Source organism: Canis lupus, chromosome 25 (genome assembly GCF_003254725.2).
Source record: "Canis lupus dingo isolate Sandy chromosome 25, ASM325472v2, whole genome shotgun sequence".
NCBI classification, from domain to species: domain Eukaryota; kingdom Metazoa; phylum Chordata; class Mammalia; order Carnivora; family Canidae; genus Canis; species Canis lupus.
The window spans coordinates 9,721,976-9,743,920 of record NC_064267.1 but is presented as its reverse complement, the minus strand read 5'-3'; the positions used below and the strand labels follow the sequence as shown (position 1 = coordinate 9,743,920).

Sequence of the window (21,945 nt, the reverse complement as noted above, 5' to 3'; positions counted from 1 at the left end):
ACCAAAAAAAGTTCCAGGCAGCCATTGTTGGAAGGGTTTTTTTAATATGCTAAAATAAAAACAGTAGACTTAGGAACTAGTCCTGAGCAGGCTTTTTATTCTAAAGTGGAGGGCAATGTCTGAGAATTATACCAAGCCTAAATGAAGTGATCAAAATAATTAGTGAGAAATATGCCAACTTTTAGAAAGTATTTATTTGATCAAATATTTATTCTACAAGACTATCTACTATTTAATTTGCTTGTTAATTTATTTACAGAAACAGATACCTAGAAAATTCTTAAAGCTAATCCCTAGCCCGGCAAACTGAAGGCAAGTGACTTTACTAAAGACTGCAGTTTCAACACTCTGTTCCTCTCTTGCCATGCAGAGGAGACACACCTCAACTACAAATTCAAATCCAGGTATTTAGGGTGTAGTACACAGACCTCCCCCAACCTTCACTACTGTGTAACAAATGCATAAAGAAGCCCAATGTTGTCATTCATTATCATGCAAGCATCATTTTTATACCTATTTTATTTTAATAAATGCTCACCTTCCATGGCCTTCTAATCCCTTTGAAAAAGTCAGGCATCCACATTGGAAGAACAACAGCTTCCCTTAGCAACTTCTTAGCTTCTTCCAGATCTGCTATGTCATCCCTTTACAAGAGTAGCAAAGTTTCATGCTTATTCACGGACACCTCTGACTTATGGTCAATACTACTTTTTTCAAGTTTTTTTATTCATGAAATTGTCATAGTAAGAGCACTATTTAATTAATACTGCATAAAATGATGAGTGAAAATATACTGCAGTGATTAAATAGGACACGTTATTCAATTAACAACCTCTGTCAGTTATGTCAACATCAAGTAAACATGTAAAATGTCTTGGTTATATTCTGAAAGAAGAACTGTCCTGTCAATTCTATACATGTATTAAGGAAGAAGTCACAATCATGGATAATAAGGCTCACACCAAGCCAACCATTACTGTTGTTACTTTAATTCAAGGACTGATAGACTTACCAATGAATGCTGGGATTCCTGGATACAATGTCTCTCTCCAGGGCTTCCACCAGATCCTTATCATACCCAGCACCATCAAATTTAGGAATTTCACCATCGCTCGCACCATCATGCATATTCTTCCTTCCCTAGAGACAGGTATAAAAAAAGCACTGGTCAATAACAAGATAATTTTAGTTAACATCACTGAGCTTTTGAAATATTATAATGTAATTATCTTAAAAGTAATTTTCTTTTTTTTAAGATTGTGTTTTCTGATTACTCAAATGCCACCCTCCCCTGTTGATTTCATCAGAAACCAATAAATTGGCCAACTGTATTATACATATCAAATTTATATCTTTGGAGGTATAGTTTCAAATAAGACTAAAATGATCCTTACTAGATACTTCTGGATTTGTGGGTGCAGGGAATTTCCACCACCACCAGAGAATATACAGAATATACCCAAACAACATTAATTTACTGAGAACCTACTACACGGCAATAAATCTCACATATATTATTATCTCATTTAATACAACAAGGTATGTATTGTTATCCTTATTTTTACAAATAAGGAACTAGGATTCAGGAGAAGTAATTTAAGCAAGTTCATAATTATTAAATGTCTGAGTAGAGATTTTAATGCAGCTTTTCCTGGCTCCCTGAGCCCATGGCCTTTGCATAACATCAGACCACTTCATGACTAACTTTTTAAAGCTTAAATGCTTTACAAACTATGATTCGCCAAAGCTAAGAAAGAGGCTACAGAGGAGGAAGGCCTTGGGACTCTGAACGGCATCTTGCAAAGCCTTTTCCCTGTTTTCACCCCCCAGGATTCAGGGTTTCTTCCTAGTAAAGTCCTTGGACCACATCATAAAGTGACTGTAATGATCATGGTAAAAGGATCTTTTTAAATAGTATTATTAAGACCACTAAAGCAATATACTTTATCCTAAATTCTTTATTTAATAATATGGTAGCTTTAAAAAACAATTACATGCTCTGGTTTCTATGGGTTCTGCCAAGATTTACTCAAGCTTTAAATGAAATGCGCTCCGTTGCTAGAGATAGTTAACCACTAGAACTACTTCAAGGGACAGGGCCAAATATCTCCCTAGAGCTTCAGCCCCACAGTTACTGCCTAATACTAAAATGAAAGAGAAAATAGTCAAAAAAATGCATGAATTTCCTAAGCTTAAGTCTGAAGAGAGAAAACAGAATGAACCTCTCTTACCACACTTCATCTGAGATAAACCGTAGGCTTGATCATAGGTGCTGACAGAGAACTAAAATGGCTCCCCTTGGGCAAATGCTCGAACTCATTAAGTAACTAGGTAAATGACCAAACAGTGCTCTTGGTGACTTGACACAAAAAATGAATATTTTACTGTTTCTGGGTGGCACAGTGACAATATTAGCTCAATTTTCAATAAGATTCTTATGTTTCAGATGATAGATACCAATACTGACAATATTAAAAAGAGTAAGTTTGTGTCATATCTACACAACAAACATAGTATCTACAAATTTAAAATAAGCTCAGCCTAGAATCACACTTTATAATACAGGTAGGAAAGGCTAAAAATCACATTCAAACAAATCACTGGAAATTCTCTAATCATTTTTAAAACTCTTCTGGAAATAAATCAACTAAAGAATGCAACAGAAACTGATATATCTAAGACTTAGCATAACTTGATTCAAATGGCATATAATTTGAGACTTACCAAAAAAATAATTATTAAAAAATATAAGTAGACATCCATTTTAATAGGAATGTCCAGTGGTAGAAAAGACATGATAAGCACTGCCAAGGGAAAGAGCTGTACACTTATCTGAAAGTAGTAAGAATCAGAGGATTTAAAAGAATAATAAATATGTAAAAAAAAAAAAAAAAGAATAATAAATATGTGAGCATATCTGTCTAATACATTTCAGTAGGTTTTATTAGTGAATAAAAATACAGTACCTGCCCTCAATTGACCATCTAGTCTAATAGGGGAAACAGTAACAAGTAAACAATACAAAAACATACATAATCATAAACTGTGAAATGCTATGAAAAAACTGAGTGGTCCATGTCATTAAAAGGTATTGAGCAAACAAAACACAGATTGGAGAGACAGGCAGAGAGAGGCCAGCTCACCTAGGGCCCAAAAGGCCAGAGGGAGAAGCTTGGACTTTATTCTAAATGAATCGGGAAATGGCAGGATCTAATTTACATTTTTAAATGACCCTTCTGCCTACTGTGTGGAAAAAGGATAGGGTAGAGAACTAGAAGCAGAGAAAGAAAGTCTGCATTCTAGTAATACTCAAGGTCAAGCTTCTCAATTCACAGAAGAGGAAATATGGGTGTTAAATCAGTCAAATGACTTGTCCTAGGATCCAAAGTTTATCAAAGATAGAGATGAGATTTGAATACAAATTAAGTACTCCAAAAAAGATTCTGGGAACTCTTCCAAGTCAAAATGGTGAGATTATTAAACAACAGATTTAGGGAAACTAAAAATAATTAATTAATTTGGTTACATTGGGAAACCAACAAAAAAGGTGACCATCATCCTTCATAACAAATACTCACATACTCATCAAGGGCACTTGATGGAATGAGTACTGGGTGATATACTATATGTTGACAAATTGAATTTAAATAAAACAATGTAAAAAAAAAAACAAATACTCAGATACACTACAATAGGGCATCAAACATAAGTAACTGTGGTTTCAGTTAATGAGCCAGATTAACTGTAATACTAATACCTAAAAGAGACTTAGTTTTCAGGCAATAAAAGATAACCTCACCCAAGATAGTACCTGAACAATTTATAATAATAATAAAAGCTGCAGTAACACTGAAATGATCTTAGAAATCTTTCTTTAGATTTCCACATTAACTGACAAAGGTCAACATTAGCAAGAATTAAAAAAAAAAAAAACATTAGCAAGAATTTGATATTTAGCATGCAGTCTGACCTTTTTCCTCATTAAAGAAAATATTTTAGCATCTTTTTACTAACGTCAAAATTACCTTTATCAAGAAAGCTTTGTTAATGAGCTTTCATTAGTATTGACTAATCATTCTATGTGAAAAAAATGAGGCTAAAATTAGTGACTAACCCAATATCATATAAAGTCAATGACACAAGTTGGCCTAAAGCACAAATAACGGTTTTTTGCATTTTATTGTATGTCTTCTCACACAGGCAGATTAAGTGAAAGACAGTCAGTTACTAGCTCTGGGTCTTGCATTTCAAATGACAAGTGAATTGCACCCAGAGAAGAATATCCAGGGCAATGAATGATTCAAAACCACATCATATAGAGGAAGATCAAGGACACTAGAGACATGTAAGCTGAAGAAGAAAACACTAGTGGAGCCACATGACCAACTGACCTATCTACCTCTATTTCCTCTATATCATTCCAAAGGAAAGAACCAGGACCAATAAAAAGTAACAAAAGACATAAATTTCAGATCAGCAAAACAATTTTCTGACAATGAGATCTGTTTAACAAAGTGGTCACTGCTCTTGCTAGGTAGTGAGCTACCCAACATCAGAATTACTAATTAGTAATAAATAAAAAGAAAAAAATCACTGGCCCACAGTCTCAGGGATGTCCAAGCTCAGCTCAACTCTGAGGTCAGTGACATTATGCTGGTAACTTGAAATAGTCAAAGTAGAAGTATTTACACCACAGAAATCAGCTTATGCTACAGACCAGGGCTCGATTTATTGTTTTGTTAATGGCCTAGACTTAATAATAGGGAAAATGTTAATAATGCAGATGAAACTTAAAAGTATGTCATTTCTGCAGCTCTTACATTATAAATTGCACAAAAATTAAGAACTATACTTTTAGTCATCTATTAACTGCAACCATAAGTTGGCTACAGATATAAGAGATGAGCAAAAATCAGCAAAGGTATTCTGTGAGAGTCCATTAGTTCTACAGAATTTACAATAAAGAGTACAATATATTTAATTATTTATAAATTATGTACTATACATCATTTATATCAGATTTATAATAAATGTGTGAATGTGTATATACACACACTTTTTTCTGAAAACTATTCAACATTTACCAGTACACTACTAGTTGGATGATCATCATTCATCAAATAGTTTACCCATATGACAGTATCCTTTTCTTCATAAGAAAAAGAAAAGTTTTTCTCAAGTCACTGTTGATTTGTAGAATCACCTATCAACACTTCTCAATTCAGTTTACAGTATCTCTTCACATCAGACATCCCTACACTTAGTAATGAGAAGGAAAGTATTCAAAAAGGGCCATTTGTTACATATAACTCAATGAAATGAAGTCCTTTAAGTTTAACAACCTTAAATCAATTCTATGAATATAATTTACCATACTTTAATCTGAATTCTATTTAAAAGTATATACAGCTTTAATCATGAGATTGTAATAGAAGCACTGCTCATTTCACTAAGAGTTAATTAACCATAAAGTCATAGTCTTAAAAATACTTGCGAATCAGAGCTTTGTGAATTAAATTTATTTTTGGTTACAATACAAAAACATTTCCTCTGCTACCTAATATTTTTAGATCATCTTTTTTTTAATAAAAAAATGCATTTATTATTTCTATGTATATTTCTATACTAACTCTAGGCTCCAATAGTTTAAAAAATAATACATCAAATTTCCTCAGGTACATTCAAATAAGACTGAAAAATATAGCTGTCAAGGTCAATTGATTCATCTCACTCCCTCTCATCAATAAGAAAATATTCAACGTGAGGCCAAGAGTCACATTTTGTTAGTCTGTATTCCTAGTCCCTGCAAGTATGACTAAAACAAAGCACACACATAATAAAAATATGTTAATGTGATGGGATGAGCACTGGGTATTACAACTGATGAATTATTAAAAAGTATATCTGAAACTAATAATATACTATATGTTGGCTAACTGAATTTAAATTAAAATCAATCAATCAAAGGTGTGTCAAGTAAACAGGGTAAGAAACTGGCTTTGTGATGACTCTGTGGACCTCATGGAGAGAAAAATTGTAAGGGCTGAGCAATAGATTGCTATACAAAGTGATTGTTACTTGCTGAAAAACAGTATTTTTAAGCTTGGACCTCATCTGAAGCTTGTCAACAGTTTAAAAAAAAAAAAAAAGAGGGGTGGGGAAGATTTAATCACTGCAAGAAAATGAAAGGGAACTCTTTTACAAGAAACAAGTATTCATGATATATTAAAATATGATAGTAATAAGCATTTTGAAACAAAAGGCTGTCTAGCATACTGATTAAAAGCTCAGGTGATAAAGAGTTCGACTCCTAGTTCCCCCACACACTTGCAGGTACGACTCTGGTGCCTCAATTTCTTCATATGTAAAACAGGGAAAATTATGCTGAGGTCATAAGAAGTATTTATAGGAATTAAATAAGCCAATCAATATATATATAAAACTTCAAAAAGGGGCTAGTACAGGTTAAGTGTACTCAAGGAAGATTAACATCTGCTACTGCTATTATTATTAGTTGCCCCATCACCCAGTTTGCAACACTAAATTAAAAAATCTAGATACTAAAAAAAAAAAAAAAAAAAAAAAAAATTCTAGATACTAGGCTCCTGGGTGGCTCAGTGGTTGAGCCTCCGCCTTTGGCTCAGGTCATGATCCCGGAGTTCTAGGACAGAGTCCTGCATCAGGATCCCCAGAGGGAGCCTGCTTTTCCCTCTGCCTAGGTCTCTGCCTCTCTCTGTTTCCCATGAATAAATAATTTTTTTAAAAAAATCCAGATACTAAAAAAAAAAAAAAAAAAAAAAAAAAAAAAAAATCCAGATACTGAGAATCTTGGGTAAGATATATAATTTCTCTTGTCCTCACTTTTTTTTTTTTTTTTTTTTTTTTTTTTTTACATCTATAAAGTTAAGTGGCTGGCTGAATTACAATGGCAGCTTTCAGACTTTTGACCACGACACAAAATAATAAGTTCGTTTGAGATCATGAGCTACTATACACCAATATATAATTACATAATTAAGCTTTTTTTTTTCTTAATCTGATTGCAATACACAGAACCAACGATACTGGGGACCACTGTACCTCTGAGGAGCCCTCCAGTACAAAGTACTCACTGTCAAAATAGCATATTCAAAGGCAGGGGGTATGTCAGTTTCACCTAAGCATTCTCAAACCCTACCACAGCCTTCAGTAAGTTTTAAGGACACTAAAATTCTAAAGGGCATTGAGTGCTCATAATAACCATAACTGAACCAAGTACACTTTTCAAATTCTAATAAACTCTGCATGAGTTTGTTTTTACAAATTGTAGTCCCCTTTGTGTCCAGAGTGACTCAAAAACCATCTTTTATCTTCAAACAACTGTAGAGTTCTTTTTTTTTTTTTAATAAAGGGCTTACTTTCCAGTGACATTCTGAGTACTTACATGTCAATGAAAGAATAAAATTTAGAAAATTATTTGGAAATTTTTAAGAGACAATTTGCAATCTCCAGAAGAATCTGACATTCAACAAATGCCGCCTCATTGCTTTGTTCTTTGCTTACAAATCACATTTAAAAATCAACATTTATTTAATTGTTCTCGGACTCCTTTCAAATCTAATCCCATTTTTAATCTAGTTAGGTACGGATAACTACATAATATGAAAAAATCCTAAAATAAAGAGGAAAAAGATTTGTGACTTCACAGATTCCATTCCAAGCTCCATGCTTTGACTCTATGACCTTGGGCGAAGGCCTCGGCTCTCTACCTCAGTTTCTTCATTTACAAGATGAGTACCTACTTCATGGGATTGTTTCCTGAATTACTGTCCAATCACTGGAAATGGTGCCTAGCAGGGAGGCATCCAGTAAGCCATGACTAAGGTTATTCTCTTGTGTTAATGTGAAATGAAGGTAAAGACTGAAAGTTCCCCACCTAGTTCTAAAAGTTTACCTAAAAGCTCCTAGCAGAGCAAGAGTTGGACTTCAGCCCCTACTTTATGCTCTAAAATGCAAACCAAGATTAGCCAACAAAAGTGAAAAACAAGGGAAGCAAAGATGACACATAAGACAGAGATTTTTAAGTATCCATTCCGGTGGTTTTTGATAATGAGAGAAAACCAGCAGGAGTAAGTAAGCAATTAATGCCCCCTTACGAATCCCAAAAAGGATCAGAGATAGAATCACTCACTGTTCTATGGTATAATAGCTCTGACAAAATACAAAAAACAAATAGAATCTATCTTTGAATCTATATATCATGAATAGAAATACTAAAAAAAAAAAAAAAAAAAAAACAAAAAAAAAAAAACAATTTTATTCAAACCACAGATTAAATATGCACAAGGCCTGGGAAAGTTGTTTGTGCAGAGGCCTTATCTACTGATTGAAATTACACATCATAAAAATAATTCAAACATAGCATCTGGGGATCCCTGGGTGGCGCAGCGGTTTGGCGCCTGCCTTTGGCCCAGGGCGCGATCCTGGAGACCCCGGATCGAATCCCACGTCAGGCTCCCGGTGCATGGAGCCTGCTTCTCCCTCTGCCTATGTCTCTGCCTCTCTCTCTCTCTCTCTCTCTCTATGTGACTATCATAAATAAATAAAATTAAAAAAAAAAAATTAAAAAAAATAAATAAATAAATAAAAACATCGCATCTTATTTTGAAGGATAACAACTTGCTATTAAGTGAGAAGTTATATTTTTTCTTTTCTGTTTTTTTTTTTTAAGATTTTATTTATTTATTCATGAGAGACAGAGAAAAGCAGAGACATAGGCAGAGAAAGAAGCAGGCTCCTTCCCTCTTCCCTCTTCTGCCAAAGGCAGATGCTCAACTACTAAGCCACCCAGGTGCCCCTGAAGTTATATTTTCATTATATATATCACAGCATCAACATGAGAACATATCCTGAATCTCTAGCTAGAGGAATTTAAAACTTCTTGGTGGCAATCCAATAATCATCATCATTCATGTCTGATGTCACAATGGAAACAGGAAACAACATCACTAAAATTAAGGCTAAAAATGTGTCAGATCATCCTGGCTGGCTCCCTACTCTGTAAGATTACCTCCAATCCATCTTAAGGGCAGGACAGAATTTCCACCTAGTACTATGTTCATTCACCCAACAATTTCCCAGATAAAGTAAATATACACAGTGAACTCCAACCAAGGAAAATTCATTAAGAGAAAAAAATCTACATCCTTATAAGTTTTTCCCCTACAACTATTTTCATTTATTGTTCATTTTAATTTAGAATACATGTTAAAATATATTTTAAGTTTTAAAACTTTATTTTGAATATTTATTCCACGATCCATCTTACTAAAAATCTCTGTGTGTTCTTTTTTAGTATACTTCTAAGGTCATTAACATTGCAGAATGGTCTTCAAAATGCAAAGACTGCTTAGGTTTTTGAATCAGACTGTTTTACTTATCTCTTCCACATCAAAACCGAGGTACCCTGAAAAGCCAAAAAAATTATAATAGACACCAAAAGTCATGGGCTTCAAGGGAATGAGTTACAAAGAGAGTCTTGCCTTATCATCTCTTCCTCTTGCTCTATAATCCTTGTCTCTACTTGTAGAGGGTTTTTCACCCTTTGATATAGGATGTGCTCGGCCTACAGGTCCCCGGGCTCCTACTCCTGGCATTTCTTTCCTCAGAGGTCTTACTTCTCGATTGGGACGCCTTATCTGAGGTGGAGCTCTGGTAAGAAAAAATTAAAATGAAAATTAATCAAAGGCAAAAGTATTTCAAACTACTTCAGTCAATAAAACTATTAAATCAAGAAGCCCCAAATCTCAATTGTCCCCCTTTTGCCAATTCATGGCTATCACAATTAGGTCGGTTTTTAAAAGTGCTTTTCATTTAAAAAAAAAAAAAAAAGGTGCTTCTCTGTAAAGATATATCAGTTGACACAATTTTTAAACACATAAATATGTGTAACAGCAATTATTTTGTCAAAAAATAACTTAATCACCAATAGAGGGCAATACAGACTATTTCCATCTAATAATAGTGTAATGGAAAGCCAATTACTTTATTCATTACTGTCCTAAGCCAAAACTAAGTAACTTTTAAAAAAGTAAAGCATTTGAAACTAATATATTAAACGTCAATTACACACTTCAATTTTTACAAAAGCATTAAAAGTTGAAAGGACAGGAATTCAAAATATGTCTATTTGCACAGTTGACTAATTTACTGACAATCAAGATGATTTCCTCTGCTTCTATACTAGAAAAATCCAACATTTCATTCATCAAATTATAAGTGGTAGGGCTAAACAATGAAATATTTTTATATACAGATTAATTTATGTGTGAAAACGTTATTCATGCTTTGAAGGTGCCAAAGGAAAAAAAATCAAATTATACAGGCTCCCACATGTGAATTACGAACTTTGATAACTATATATGATGAAGGATGTTAACTAGACCTGTGGTGATCATTTCACAATACATAAAAATACTGAATCATTATGTTTGTATACCTGAAGCTAATATAATGTTGAATGCCAAGTATACCTCAATTTTAAGAGTTTTGATAAATATGTAAACATAACAATACACACAAATGGCACATTTTATTTCATGTAACACGAAACATGTCAATTGGAAAATTCTGAGATTTTAACCTAGCACAGTATTTAGTGTCTCTCTTTAGGTGCTGGGGGACACTATCCACTCTGTGCCTAATCTCTTAATTCTTCTTCCTTGGACTGTCTGTGCCTCTGTTTTCCTATCTTTTCTCTCTCTATCACTCTGCCTTTATATTTGTATATATGGGTAGTCCTTTTTTTTACCCATTTGCCATACTTATTATCCCTTTCCAACTTCATGCTTTTAATTCATCTAATTCATCATGGACTTTCTCTTCCTGACATCAGAACTGACATATGTATATAACTTAGAACCTAGCAAAACAAGAAAATAAGACAAAAAGCCAAGAAGGATGCAAACTTGAGGCAACAAAGGTAAAACACTGTTGACATACTGCAGGTCTAACAGAGCATCTTCAGACTGTTAGAATTAGACCACCTCATGGAACTGCTAAGGATAAGAGAAGCTGGTGAAAACTGGACGTCTATTAGGTTATTACCTACTGACATAGGAATCCTTGGAGTTCAGTCCAGCTAAACAAGTATTTATTGATCACCTACTAGGAGATATACAGCCACTAGCATGCTAGGCCCCGGAAGAAGAAAGAAATCACAGAAAGTAACTGGAAAATAGCATATAGTACAATGGCTACGAGGCATTTTCAAATATAAAGATATAATTGTGGTATTGGTTCTAGTGCATGATTAGTCTTTTGAGCATCTGCCAATAAATTAAAAATGTGATGAGACTGATAAAAAACTAAAAATGCCACACTCTCTACTCCTAGAGTTTCATTGCCACCACTACTCTGACGAAATTTTCGTTGTTTTGGTGAAGGAGTGGAAAGTAGTAGAGCAGAACTTTACTTTTATTTTTATATACTTGTGTGTGCATAAATGTCTTTCCTGAATCAGACCCACGGGTAAGGCCAAAGACAATAAAACGAGAGCAACAATCTCTTCCCCACAGAACAGATGTCAAGTTTACCCTTCTGTTAGCAGCTGCGCCTGTTATTCAAATAGTCCATCATTGTTTGTGGGCCTGCTTTTTAGATGCACAGCCGGCCTGAAGCTTTTGCTCCCAAAACAGAAAGCCTGTCCCTTACAGCTGCATGCCAGGCTGCTCGTCAGCTGCTGAGCATGCCCTACCAGCCCTCATTGCTTAGACTGACTGAATGGTAGTGAATCTTGAAACATTTCTACCTTCTCAGTTTGTGCCTTCCCCACCTCGCCTTGCTATTTAACAGCTGCTTAGGAATCCTGCTGTAGTCCATTTTGCACACGCATCCAGCTCAGGAAAGCTGTGTTGGGAGAAGAATTATTTCAAAGCTCTTACACAGGCTGCATTCCAAATGCTTGTTGCTGCTGACCTTGTCCTGCCACTCAAGGTTCTGATGGGCTCATAAATGGTCTGAATGAAACTGCTCGGGAAGCCAGATGTGCCATTTGTGGCAAGTTGCACATCTCATTGAAAGTGTGCCCGTGCTGTGAGTCTTCAGTTCCATCTCACTGCAGTTTGATTTTACATTTGTAACAGACTCTGTCGGCTTCCCAAAGGACATCCTTGATTCTGTTCTGTACTTCCTCCATTAGCGCATCACTGCACAATGTCATGCTTCAATTTCAGGACTCAGTGACAGCTTCCAGGCTGTGTAAAAAATGTCTCAAGGCATCTTTCACTGGCCTCTTTTTAAAAAGAGACTTCAGTAGGGTTACACAGCATCATCAACTTCTGCCCTAATGGTCAAAGAAAAGATGACACTGTACTAGCTTATAGTATTCCAAATGTAGACAACTGGAGATCTGCAGATAAAAGACTAGATGGTCTACACTCTGTTCATTTCTCCTATATTTATTTCCCTCTAAAAATGGGAAGAAATGTGCCTTTTTCTATCATATGCAAATAAGCCTAATTTCCCCCAAAATCCAGTATTTCCTTTCTAAGCCATATTACCTATCAATATTCTATGTAAATGTTCTTATCAACATTGCTTGTTCTAGCAAACACATGAAAACAACCCAATGTCCAATATCAGAACAGATACATAAATTATTATATATTCACATACTGGATACAGTATACACGTGAACATGAATTATAACCACATGCAACAACAACAGATAAATCTCAGGACCGTTATGTTAAAAAGTAAATTCAAAGGACACACAGAGTGAACAACATAGGATTTCATTTGGGGTACAAATATATGGGCTAAAAGAGAGGCAAGGCAACAATAAATCCCAGGTTCAGTACAGTGTCTTACTCTGAAGGAGAGGGAGGGGAATAGGATGCAAAAGAGCTTATGGGCGTCTTCAAAGGTAATAGTAGAGTTCTTTATCTTAAATTCCCTGGTGGGTACATGGAAGCTATTGTATTGTGACCCCTTATGCCTTGCATAAATTTCAATTATTCATATCACCTACTCAGTAGTTAATAAAACTTTAAATGTGATTATACTACAACACAAAGTAAAAGATCTGAGCACCTAAAAAGTGAAATTACGAGTTGCTACAAAGTTATTGGCATGTTCCAGAAGTACACATATCCTAGTGACATAGGCTCAGAGTTCACATTCTTAATTGACCTACTAGATTTCTATCTGGCAAGTCTCCATAAAATATCAGGCAACAGAAAGAGAATTGTCTGAATTAGAGCACCACCCTTCCCTGGTTCCAAAAGTCAAAGGGAAAGAGACTTTTTCCAAAAAGGCCCTTCATTCTACACCATATTAAGAAACATGGTCTAAAATACTAACACAATTTTTTCCAATTGTTATATAGGCTCCTTCTTGATTCCTATCTATTGAGCTCTATTTCTTCTAGCATTCTGCTTAATAATTATTCTAATTTTTTTGTTCATACATTGTTAGAATTCTGATATAAGTAATTTAGAACAGGTTCTAGATTTGCCCAAGAACATAAGCCAGATTGCTCCAAGTTAACATCTGGAAAAGAAAGAAAAATAATCTTATTTTGCTATTATACTAATCTAAATAACTCCAGAATTAAGTAAACAGGAAAACATCTCTTTCCCTATCTAATAAAAAAAATAAGAAATATAACTTCCAAGTAGTTCATAATGATATTTTTGATATAAAAACTAGGAGTCAATATACGAGACTTCTGAGTCCAAGAGAAATAGTTAAGAAATCAGGAGGCAAAAAACAAAGCTCAAATAGAAATTAGAGGACCTATGATTTGAAGTTAGACATTAATGATTAAGAATTTTAATGTTCAAAAAAAAAAAAAAAAGAATTTTAATGTTCAGTCTCATCAAATACATGACTGCTATTTTTCAAATCAGTAAATAGCTATTTACCTAATAAGTACAGGAACTATGCTGGATGTTATATTGACATAAAAACATTGCAAACACTAGTCCTACCTTCACAGAGAAACAGTATGGTGAGCTGAAGTCAGCATTAGACTTAGAATCCTAAAACCTGGGTTCCTTTTTACTCCCAGGTCCACCAGTTACTGATTATATGAGCATATCACTTAACATCTGTAAGCCTCACATTCTTCCTAAGTGGAGATAATACTTCATAAAATTTGTAAATCTATTTTTCATTGATACTAACATATGTTCAGTAAAATGTCCATATATCACACAACTCAATAAATTTTAATATTATATAACCACCAGGAGATGAAGATAACATTTCCCAACATCCCAGAAAGTTTTTTCATGGTTCCTCTTTAGTTAGTATCAGCCAGTGAGGTAAGCACTATTCTGACCTTATTATCATAGATTAGGATTGCCTATTTCAGTTTCAGAGAAATGAATCCTACAGTACATACTTTGTGTTTGTTTCTTTTTTTCAACATTACCTATGAAATTCATCCATGTTCCTGCATGTAGCATGAGTTTTTCTTCAATGTTGTGTGGTATTCTATTATGTAAATATAATTTTAACTTACTTATTCTACTATTGATGAGCATTTGAGTTGTTTTCCATTTGAGGTTATTATTTAAGCTTCCATGAATATGGGAATTATGTTCATGGTAAATATAAGCATTCATTTCTTTGGGGTATGTACCCAGGAATAGAATATTGGATCATAGGGTATATGTAAGATTAGCATTAGTAAATATAACCAATAACCAAACGGTTTTCCAAAGTGGTGATGCCATTTTATATTCACATCAACAATGTATAAGAATACCCAGTTGATCCATCCTAGCCATTCTGGTGGGGGTGTAATGGTATCTCATTGTGGCTTTACTTTGCCTTTTCTGAAGGACTATGGATTGGGCACCTTTTCAACAATATGCTTATTGGCTACGTAAACATGATCTTGTGCAGAGTAACTATTCCAGTCTTTAGTCTACTTTTTTTTTTCCAATCAGTTGTCTGACCTTTACTTATTGACTGTCATACTTTATATATTCTAGATAGAAGTCCTTTGTCAGATATACACAATGCAAATATCTTTTAGTATATGGCTTGTCTTTTCACTCTCTTAATGGTGTGTCTTCTTACAAAGAAAAGTTCATAGTTTTAGAATTCTGATTTATCAATCTTTTGTCTTTAATACTTTAGTGTCCAGTTTAATAAATCCTTGCTATGCCTAGATCATGATAATATCCTTCCATGTTTTCTTCTGGAAGCATATTCTTACTACCTTTTACTTTTTTGGTAATGATCTATTTCAATTTAATTTTTCTATATGGTATGAGGTAGGAAGGGTCAAGATTCCCCTCCCATAAATATTCAATTAACCCAGAAGCATTTAGTGACAAGACTCACCTTTCCCTACTGTATTGCAGTGACATCTCCTGCATAAATCAAGTGACTTCACAAAAGTTAACCTTTAATGATAAGTTCCAGTTCCAAAAAGAATTTTAGAAATTTTAGTTGTTTGTGCTATCAGATTAAAAACAAATATTTTATTATGATATATTCAGGAGTCTGTTTAAAATATTAGTTTTTTCAATAACTATCTGAAATCTTAATGAATGCAAGACAATATATATGCTATATAATATGAAAGTCCACATTAAGTCTTCCCTCATTATCTAACAAATTAATCACATCCAGAAATACATTGAATACCATAAGTCATGTTGATATGAGTTGTTTTGTATCTGCAAGGGTAATTTTTGTGATCTTCAGAAGCTTTGATTTTTAAAATATTCAACTTATTAAAGTAAAAAATGCAAAAATTAAGTTATTCCTTAAAGCTTTTAGATTCAGCTTATAAATCTTTTCCTATGTATAAGAGTGCCAGATTTTAGAAGTCATTTTTGAGATGCTTCTGAATAAATGTTTTGTCCCACTTCCACTTGGTTAATTAAATTCTACCAAAATTTTTCACCTACATTTACAAAGTAAATATAATTTATTTCCTTCTTAGTTCCTCAACTGTCTTACTCAATAAAGCATAATAATTTACATATAAATACTTTCATAAATCTAGTAAATTAGACTTATAAGCCTAAACTTCTCCTAATGTTCCCCAAAGTCCTTAACATAAATAATGTTAAAAAGACACAGATATCCCGTTATTCCTTAATACGTTTTACGTTGGAATTGCATGCTTATCACTCTCACTAGCCATAACAAATATGCACATATTCCTTAACAGAAAAATATTATTTCTGTGGCTTTGATTCTGTGAGACATTTCTATTCTTAATTTTAAATCTTCCTGGAGTTGAAAGATGCTTAGCCACTACAGAAGACAATTATCATCCACGTTAACAAAGGTAACATTTAACCAGAAATGTCAGCTAGTTTAAGACTTGGAGCTATAGATATTCTCACACCAAACATTATACAAACCCAGTTAATATCATAGGGGTTTCTTTCTTAACATTTTGATGTTATCCACAGATAGCCGGGATAGTAACGAAATTTTTGTCACCAATTTTGATGGGACACACTCACTAATCTTATTTAAAGCTGCTATACCAGTCATCAAAAGCTGGGGAAGAGGGGATGATTACATCACTAATTCATTAGTCTAATGGTAGAATTCCACCACTATCAGGAAGGTAATTACTCAATTGTAATTTGCTCTTCTTTATCTAAAAAGATAGATAAGCCTTGTGTTTTCTATGTAACTCTAAAGACCTTTAAACTTGAAAAACTTAAAATATTTATTTACTTACTTAATTTGGCATTCTTACAAGGAGGGTATAAGGGCTACACAACTTCTACAGATATTAAAATAATATCAGTTGGACTTTAGATATCTCACAGTTCTACCTTTTAGTCAAGTTCTAAGATTGTTCTTCTTTTTAAAAGGTGCAGACACAAAAAACAAATGAGATAGCCCCTGCATCCAAGCAGCTTAAAATTTAGCTAAATACATATCCATATTTTAAGAATTATATTGAATATCCCTTTTCCCCACACATAAATCCGATGTGTTATGTTCCTTTAATAGGACCTTAGAATGATGAAAACCTTGAAGAGACATTCTTTACCACAAACGAACCATCAGAAGTTAAAAAAAAAAAAAAAAAGATAAAACTCCCAATAACTTCTGATAATAGAATCATCAGTATAGAGTATTAAATGATGTCTAAAATGGTTTTTAAAGGCATGAAGAATTTTAAATTTTTTTTTAATTTTTATTTATTTATGATAGTCACAGAGAGAGAAAGAGGCAGAGACATAGGCAGAGGGAGAAGCAGGCTCCATGCACCGGGAGCCCAACGTGGGATTCGATCCCGGGTCTCCAGGATCGCGCCCTGGGCCAAAGGCAGGCGCCAAACCGCTGCGCCACCCAGGGATCCCGGCATGAAGAATTTTAAACAAAAAAACACAGGTCTTAAGTAGTTTAAGTAAAAATGAATCCACACTTAGATAAGTCATCACAAAAACTGTTTAACATAAAAGACAAAAACAAAATCAGGAGGACAATGGGAAACAAAAAACAAGTTATCTACAGTTAGAATAATGACATCATCCAGAAAACAAAAATAATACTATTACTAATGTCATCTTCAAAACACAGAGAATAAGTAACTGCCAATCTGGTGTTCTATACTAAACTATCATTTAAAAGCGACAGGGAAATAATGATATTTTGAGACAAAAATTGAGGGCTTACCCTCAACTGAGATGTGTGTAAGAACTACTAAAGGATATACTTCAGCAAAGAAGAAACTGCATCTAAAAAGAGTGAAATGCAAGGAGTGATGAACAAAACAATTAGTAAACACATAGATAAATCTAAGTATCTTACTCATCCATTCAACAAATATTTATTGAATGCCTACACTGTGCTGAGCACTACTCTTGGTGTTGAAGGTACAGCAGTGAAAAAGTCAAAGGACCTGATCTTATAAAGCTTCCAATATAGTAGAGATTATAAACAACAGACACAGGCTATAATATCAGGTAGCAATAAGTACTACGAAGAAAAATAGAGCAGAGTAAGGGGACAGAGTGATGACAAGTGAGGCGGTAAAATTATTTTTTAATTTCTTGAGTACAGTTGACAACATAATATTACATTAGTTTCAAGGGTACAACATAGTGATTCAACATCTATACACATTATGGGGTGCTCACGAGTATAGCTTCCATCTGTCACCATACAAAGCTGTTACAATACCATTGATTATATTCCCTATGCTTGGGCTACCTGGGTGGCTCAGTGCTTGAGCATCTGCCTTTGGCTCAGGTCATAATCCCAGGGTTCTGAGATCAAGTCCCACATCAGGCTCCCTGTGGGGAACCTGCTTCTCCCTCTGTCTGTGTCTCTGCTATCTGTATCTCTCATGAATAAGTAAAATCTTTAAAAAATATATATTCCCTAGGCTTTACATTTCATTCTCATGACTTACTCACTCTATAAATGGAAGCCTATACCTCTAACTGCCCTTCCACCATCTTGCCCATCCCCCCAGGGGGATAAATATTATAAATAAGGTGGTCAGACATTAGTAATAGTATTATTTTTGTTTTCTGGATGATGTCATTATTCTAACTGTAGATAACTTGTTTTTTGTTTCCCATTGTCCTCCTGATTTTGTTTTTGTCTTTTATGTTAAACAGTTTTTGTGATGACTTATCTAAGTGTGGATTCATAACATAACATCTGAACAAAGACCTAAATAAGGTGAGGACATTAGTCATCTAAATATCTAGTGGGACTGGGGTGAAGGCTAGAGGAATGGGTGATGAAAACCACAAATATTTCTCGAGCACATTCTGTGTGCCTGGCTGTTCTTTGCACTTTGCTTGTATCCAATCATACAGCTCTCAAAATAACCCCACGAGGTAACTGCAGCATTGATCCCCAATTTACAGAGGAGGAAAATGAGGGAAAGACTGAATGACTTGTCCTCACAGACACTAAGTGACAGAGTTAGGATGAACTCTCAAAGCCTCACTAATTATCAAGTTCCTAGCATAGCAAACAACCTTCCTAAAATCTGAGCTCCTAAAGGGCAGAAATCTTCCTTCCTCCTGTTCTTTGCATCCATACTACCTAGTACACAGCGGGTGCTGGGTATGTTGAGAACTGAATAAAGAGCAGAGGGATGAGGACTAGTGAACAAAAGGTGGCTATAAGAGAAAGAGAAGAGGCCACAATTAAAAAAGAAAAAAGGAAGAAGAAAAGGAGAATACTGTAATGTCACAGAAGCCCTAAAGAAGAAAGTTCCAAGGAAGAAAGATGGTAAACATTATCAAATATTATAAAAGTTAAATACAGTGAGTCTTGAGAATATGCATTCCATTATTCAAGCAAGAAGTGATCTTCAAGAATTCAGTCTCAATACCGCAATGATGGAGATCCAAGATTTCCAGTTATTCAGGAAAGCACAGCCGTGAAAGGCATTACAGGTACACTACACATGACAGCAGTTTGCCAAAGGAGCAAAGAGGGGGACTGACAGTAGCTCAAATGCAGCAAAGCAAAGATTCTTTTCCAATAAAAATTTAAAAGTAATGTATTAGGAGTTTGTTCTGACTTACCACTATCTTGTTCCCATTCCTTAGTTTATCTCTAATGAATTAAAATTTCTATCTTTCAGTTGTCTTTTCTGTAACATAAAAAAAAGGTAGAAATACCAAGTTTTTAGGCACTTATTGAATAAATATCTAGAATTCCAAAATAAAGATTTCAAATGAGTTCTACAAAATAAAACAAATGCTCCTGAGAAAAAACTTACACAAAAATAAAATAATATAGCCAAATGAAATGACTCTCCACTCTTAGGATGCTTTTGATGAGAATTTAGACCCTGGAAAACATCTGCTCCTTCTGTCTTCACTCTCAGATGATCTTGCTTGCTTTTTATCCCTCATTGAAATAACCAGAAAAGAACTTCCCCAAATTCTACATCCATGCTCCTGTAACTACAGGCCTTCCCTTCAGTTACTCTGACTCAGTTGCACTTGTACACTAAACCCCATCTCCCCTTGTCCACCCCATTACCCTGCCCCTGATTTAGTTCCCTCCATTCCTGGTATCACTGGTCTCCCCCTCCCCTGCAGCTTTCTCACCAGCCTACAAACATCTTGCTAGTTCCCTCCTCTCTTAAACAACAAATCCTGACTCTGTATCTTCCCCAACTACCACTTAATTTCTCTGCTCCCCTCGTCAGCAAGATTCAGTGAAGAATTATATATACTACTCATTGTTTTCCATTCTTCTCTGCCCATTCTCTGAACCAACTCCATTATTTGCTACCATTCCACAAAAACTATTCATCACAGACACCAATGAGCTCCATGCTGCTAAATCCAGTAAAATTTTCAATTCCTTACCTTACTTTACCTACATGCAGAACTAGATGAAGTTATTTAACAGAATCATTAAACCTCAATTTCTTCTTGAAAGATGATAATAAAAGGATCTATTTTAGAAGATGATTGTGAGAATTAAGAAATAAAGCATGTAAAGAGTTTGTTAGCACAGTACCTGATTCACAATTAGGAATTCCACAAATGTCAGTTACTGTGGTTAATCAACACTGCTAGCTGCATTCTACCCACAGTCTAAAAATAAGTCCACTCCGTCCTCCAGAAATAGAATTTGGGAAGAGAATAGGACTCTAGAATGTTTTTTTAAATGAGTATAATCTCAACCTGCAAATCATTAGACAAATAATCTATTCCACATATGACACATGACATTAAATTTTCCTTCTTAAAATTTCTCACCTGCTGATGATTCCTAAATAACTAAACACTAATCCCATCTCTCTTAAGTTCTGCTTCTCATTTCCAACTCCTATTAAACAGCATGATCTAAAAATTTCATCACCTACTCCAATTTTTCTCTCAATTCTCTGTATTTCATTAATCATCAAATCCTGTCCATTCTACTTCACTAATGGCTCTCACACTCACTTTACAAGACCATATGCTTAAGAAGTCAAGGACTGTGTCTGTTTCTGAATCCCCCCATATCCCCAGCATAGTACCAGCATGTGACACAGTACTTGGCATGTAATAGGTGCCAGCATCCTAGCTCAAGCTTTCCAGGATGCTTGGGTTATTTTCTCTTATTGGTTTCTGGAGGCCAAGATCTGTGGAGGTGTCCCTCAGCTTTATACTTTCCACAAGGCCAAAGATCATGCCTAGCATATGACAAATGTTCATAAAATAAATGTTGGATATATCGATGATATAGTATGTTTCTTCCTAGGACTTCAAAATGATTTTACAAAACAATCTCATCATAATATACATTTTACGAGGAAACAATGAGGCAAGGAGAAGGGAACTTAACTTGGAGGACTACTCAATTAGCGGTGGAACTGTTAAAAACAAACACACACACACAAAACTTGTTCTCCTGCCTCATAATCCCAGAAAAATAACTGAACGAGAGTCTGGATGAAATGCCTGTAAGGATGAGATAATAGTCTACACTCTAGGAGTACTCAACATCGGCCTTACTTGATCTTTTCCCACTGCAAATTGAGATTTAAAACACTGGCAGTAACTTAATCTATTTGAGTACCCAAAGAAACAAAGCAACAACTTTATACCAAGTCAGTAAGAATTTCCTCAAAGAGGAATAACACAAACTGGATAAAAAACAATCTTACTATTTCTATGTACAAAGAAACATATTGTGTCATTTTCTTTGGTTCCAGATGAAACAACATTGGAAGGCCTATTAGAGTTCTATTTTACCTATACAGAATAAGCCGATGATTAATTTCAGGCTTGTGGATCCTATTCTTACTGCCATCTATCCCAAAAGCTGTAACGTACAAAGCCCTAACACATTCAATAGTTTATTGAGTGTATGCTATACAAAATATTGCTCCAATGCAGAAAATCTGTTCCATTGCTTCAGATCTCACCTGGAGAGACCATTTTCAAATAGTCTCATTAAAGAGAATGCATTTAATAAACTTACATGGAAATTCTTGTAAGTAATTTA

General features: G+C 34.5%; 1 protein-coding gene across 10 annotated transcripts in view; it reads right to left on the bottom strand.

The window, feature by feature from the left end:
- KATNAL1 (katanin catalytic subunit A1 like 1) overlaps window positions 1-21,945 on the bottom strand; it is a 113,900-nt gene that overhangs the window by 60,117 nt on the left and 31,838 nt on the right. For 9 of the 10 annotated variants that reach the window (XM_035719987.2, XM_035719980.2, XM_035719977.2 and 6 more), the window contains exons 4-6: window positions 9,522-9,690; window positions 1,013-1,140; window positions 539-644 (exon numbers count right to left, since the gene is read on the bottom strand). In XM_035719987.2, coding sequence (XP_035575880.1) covers window positions 539-644; window positions 1,013-1,140; window positions 9,522-9,690 — 403 coding nt within the window. Of the gene's footprint in view, window positions 1-538; window positions 645-1,012; window positions 1,141-9,521; window positions 9,691-15,336; window positions 15,378-21,945 lie in introns of those variants that run through there. The other variant, XM_035720009.2, reaches the window with a different exon arrangement.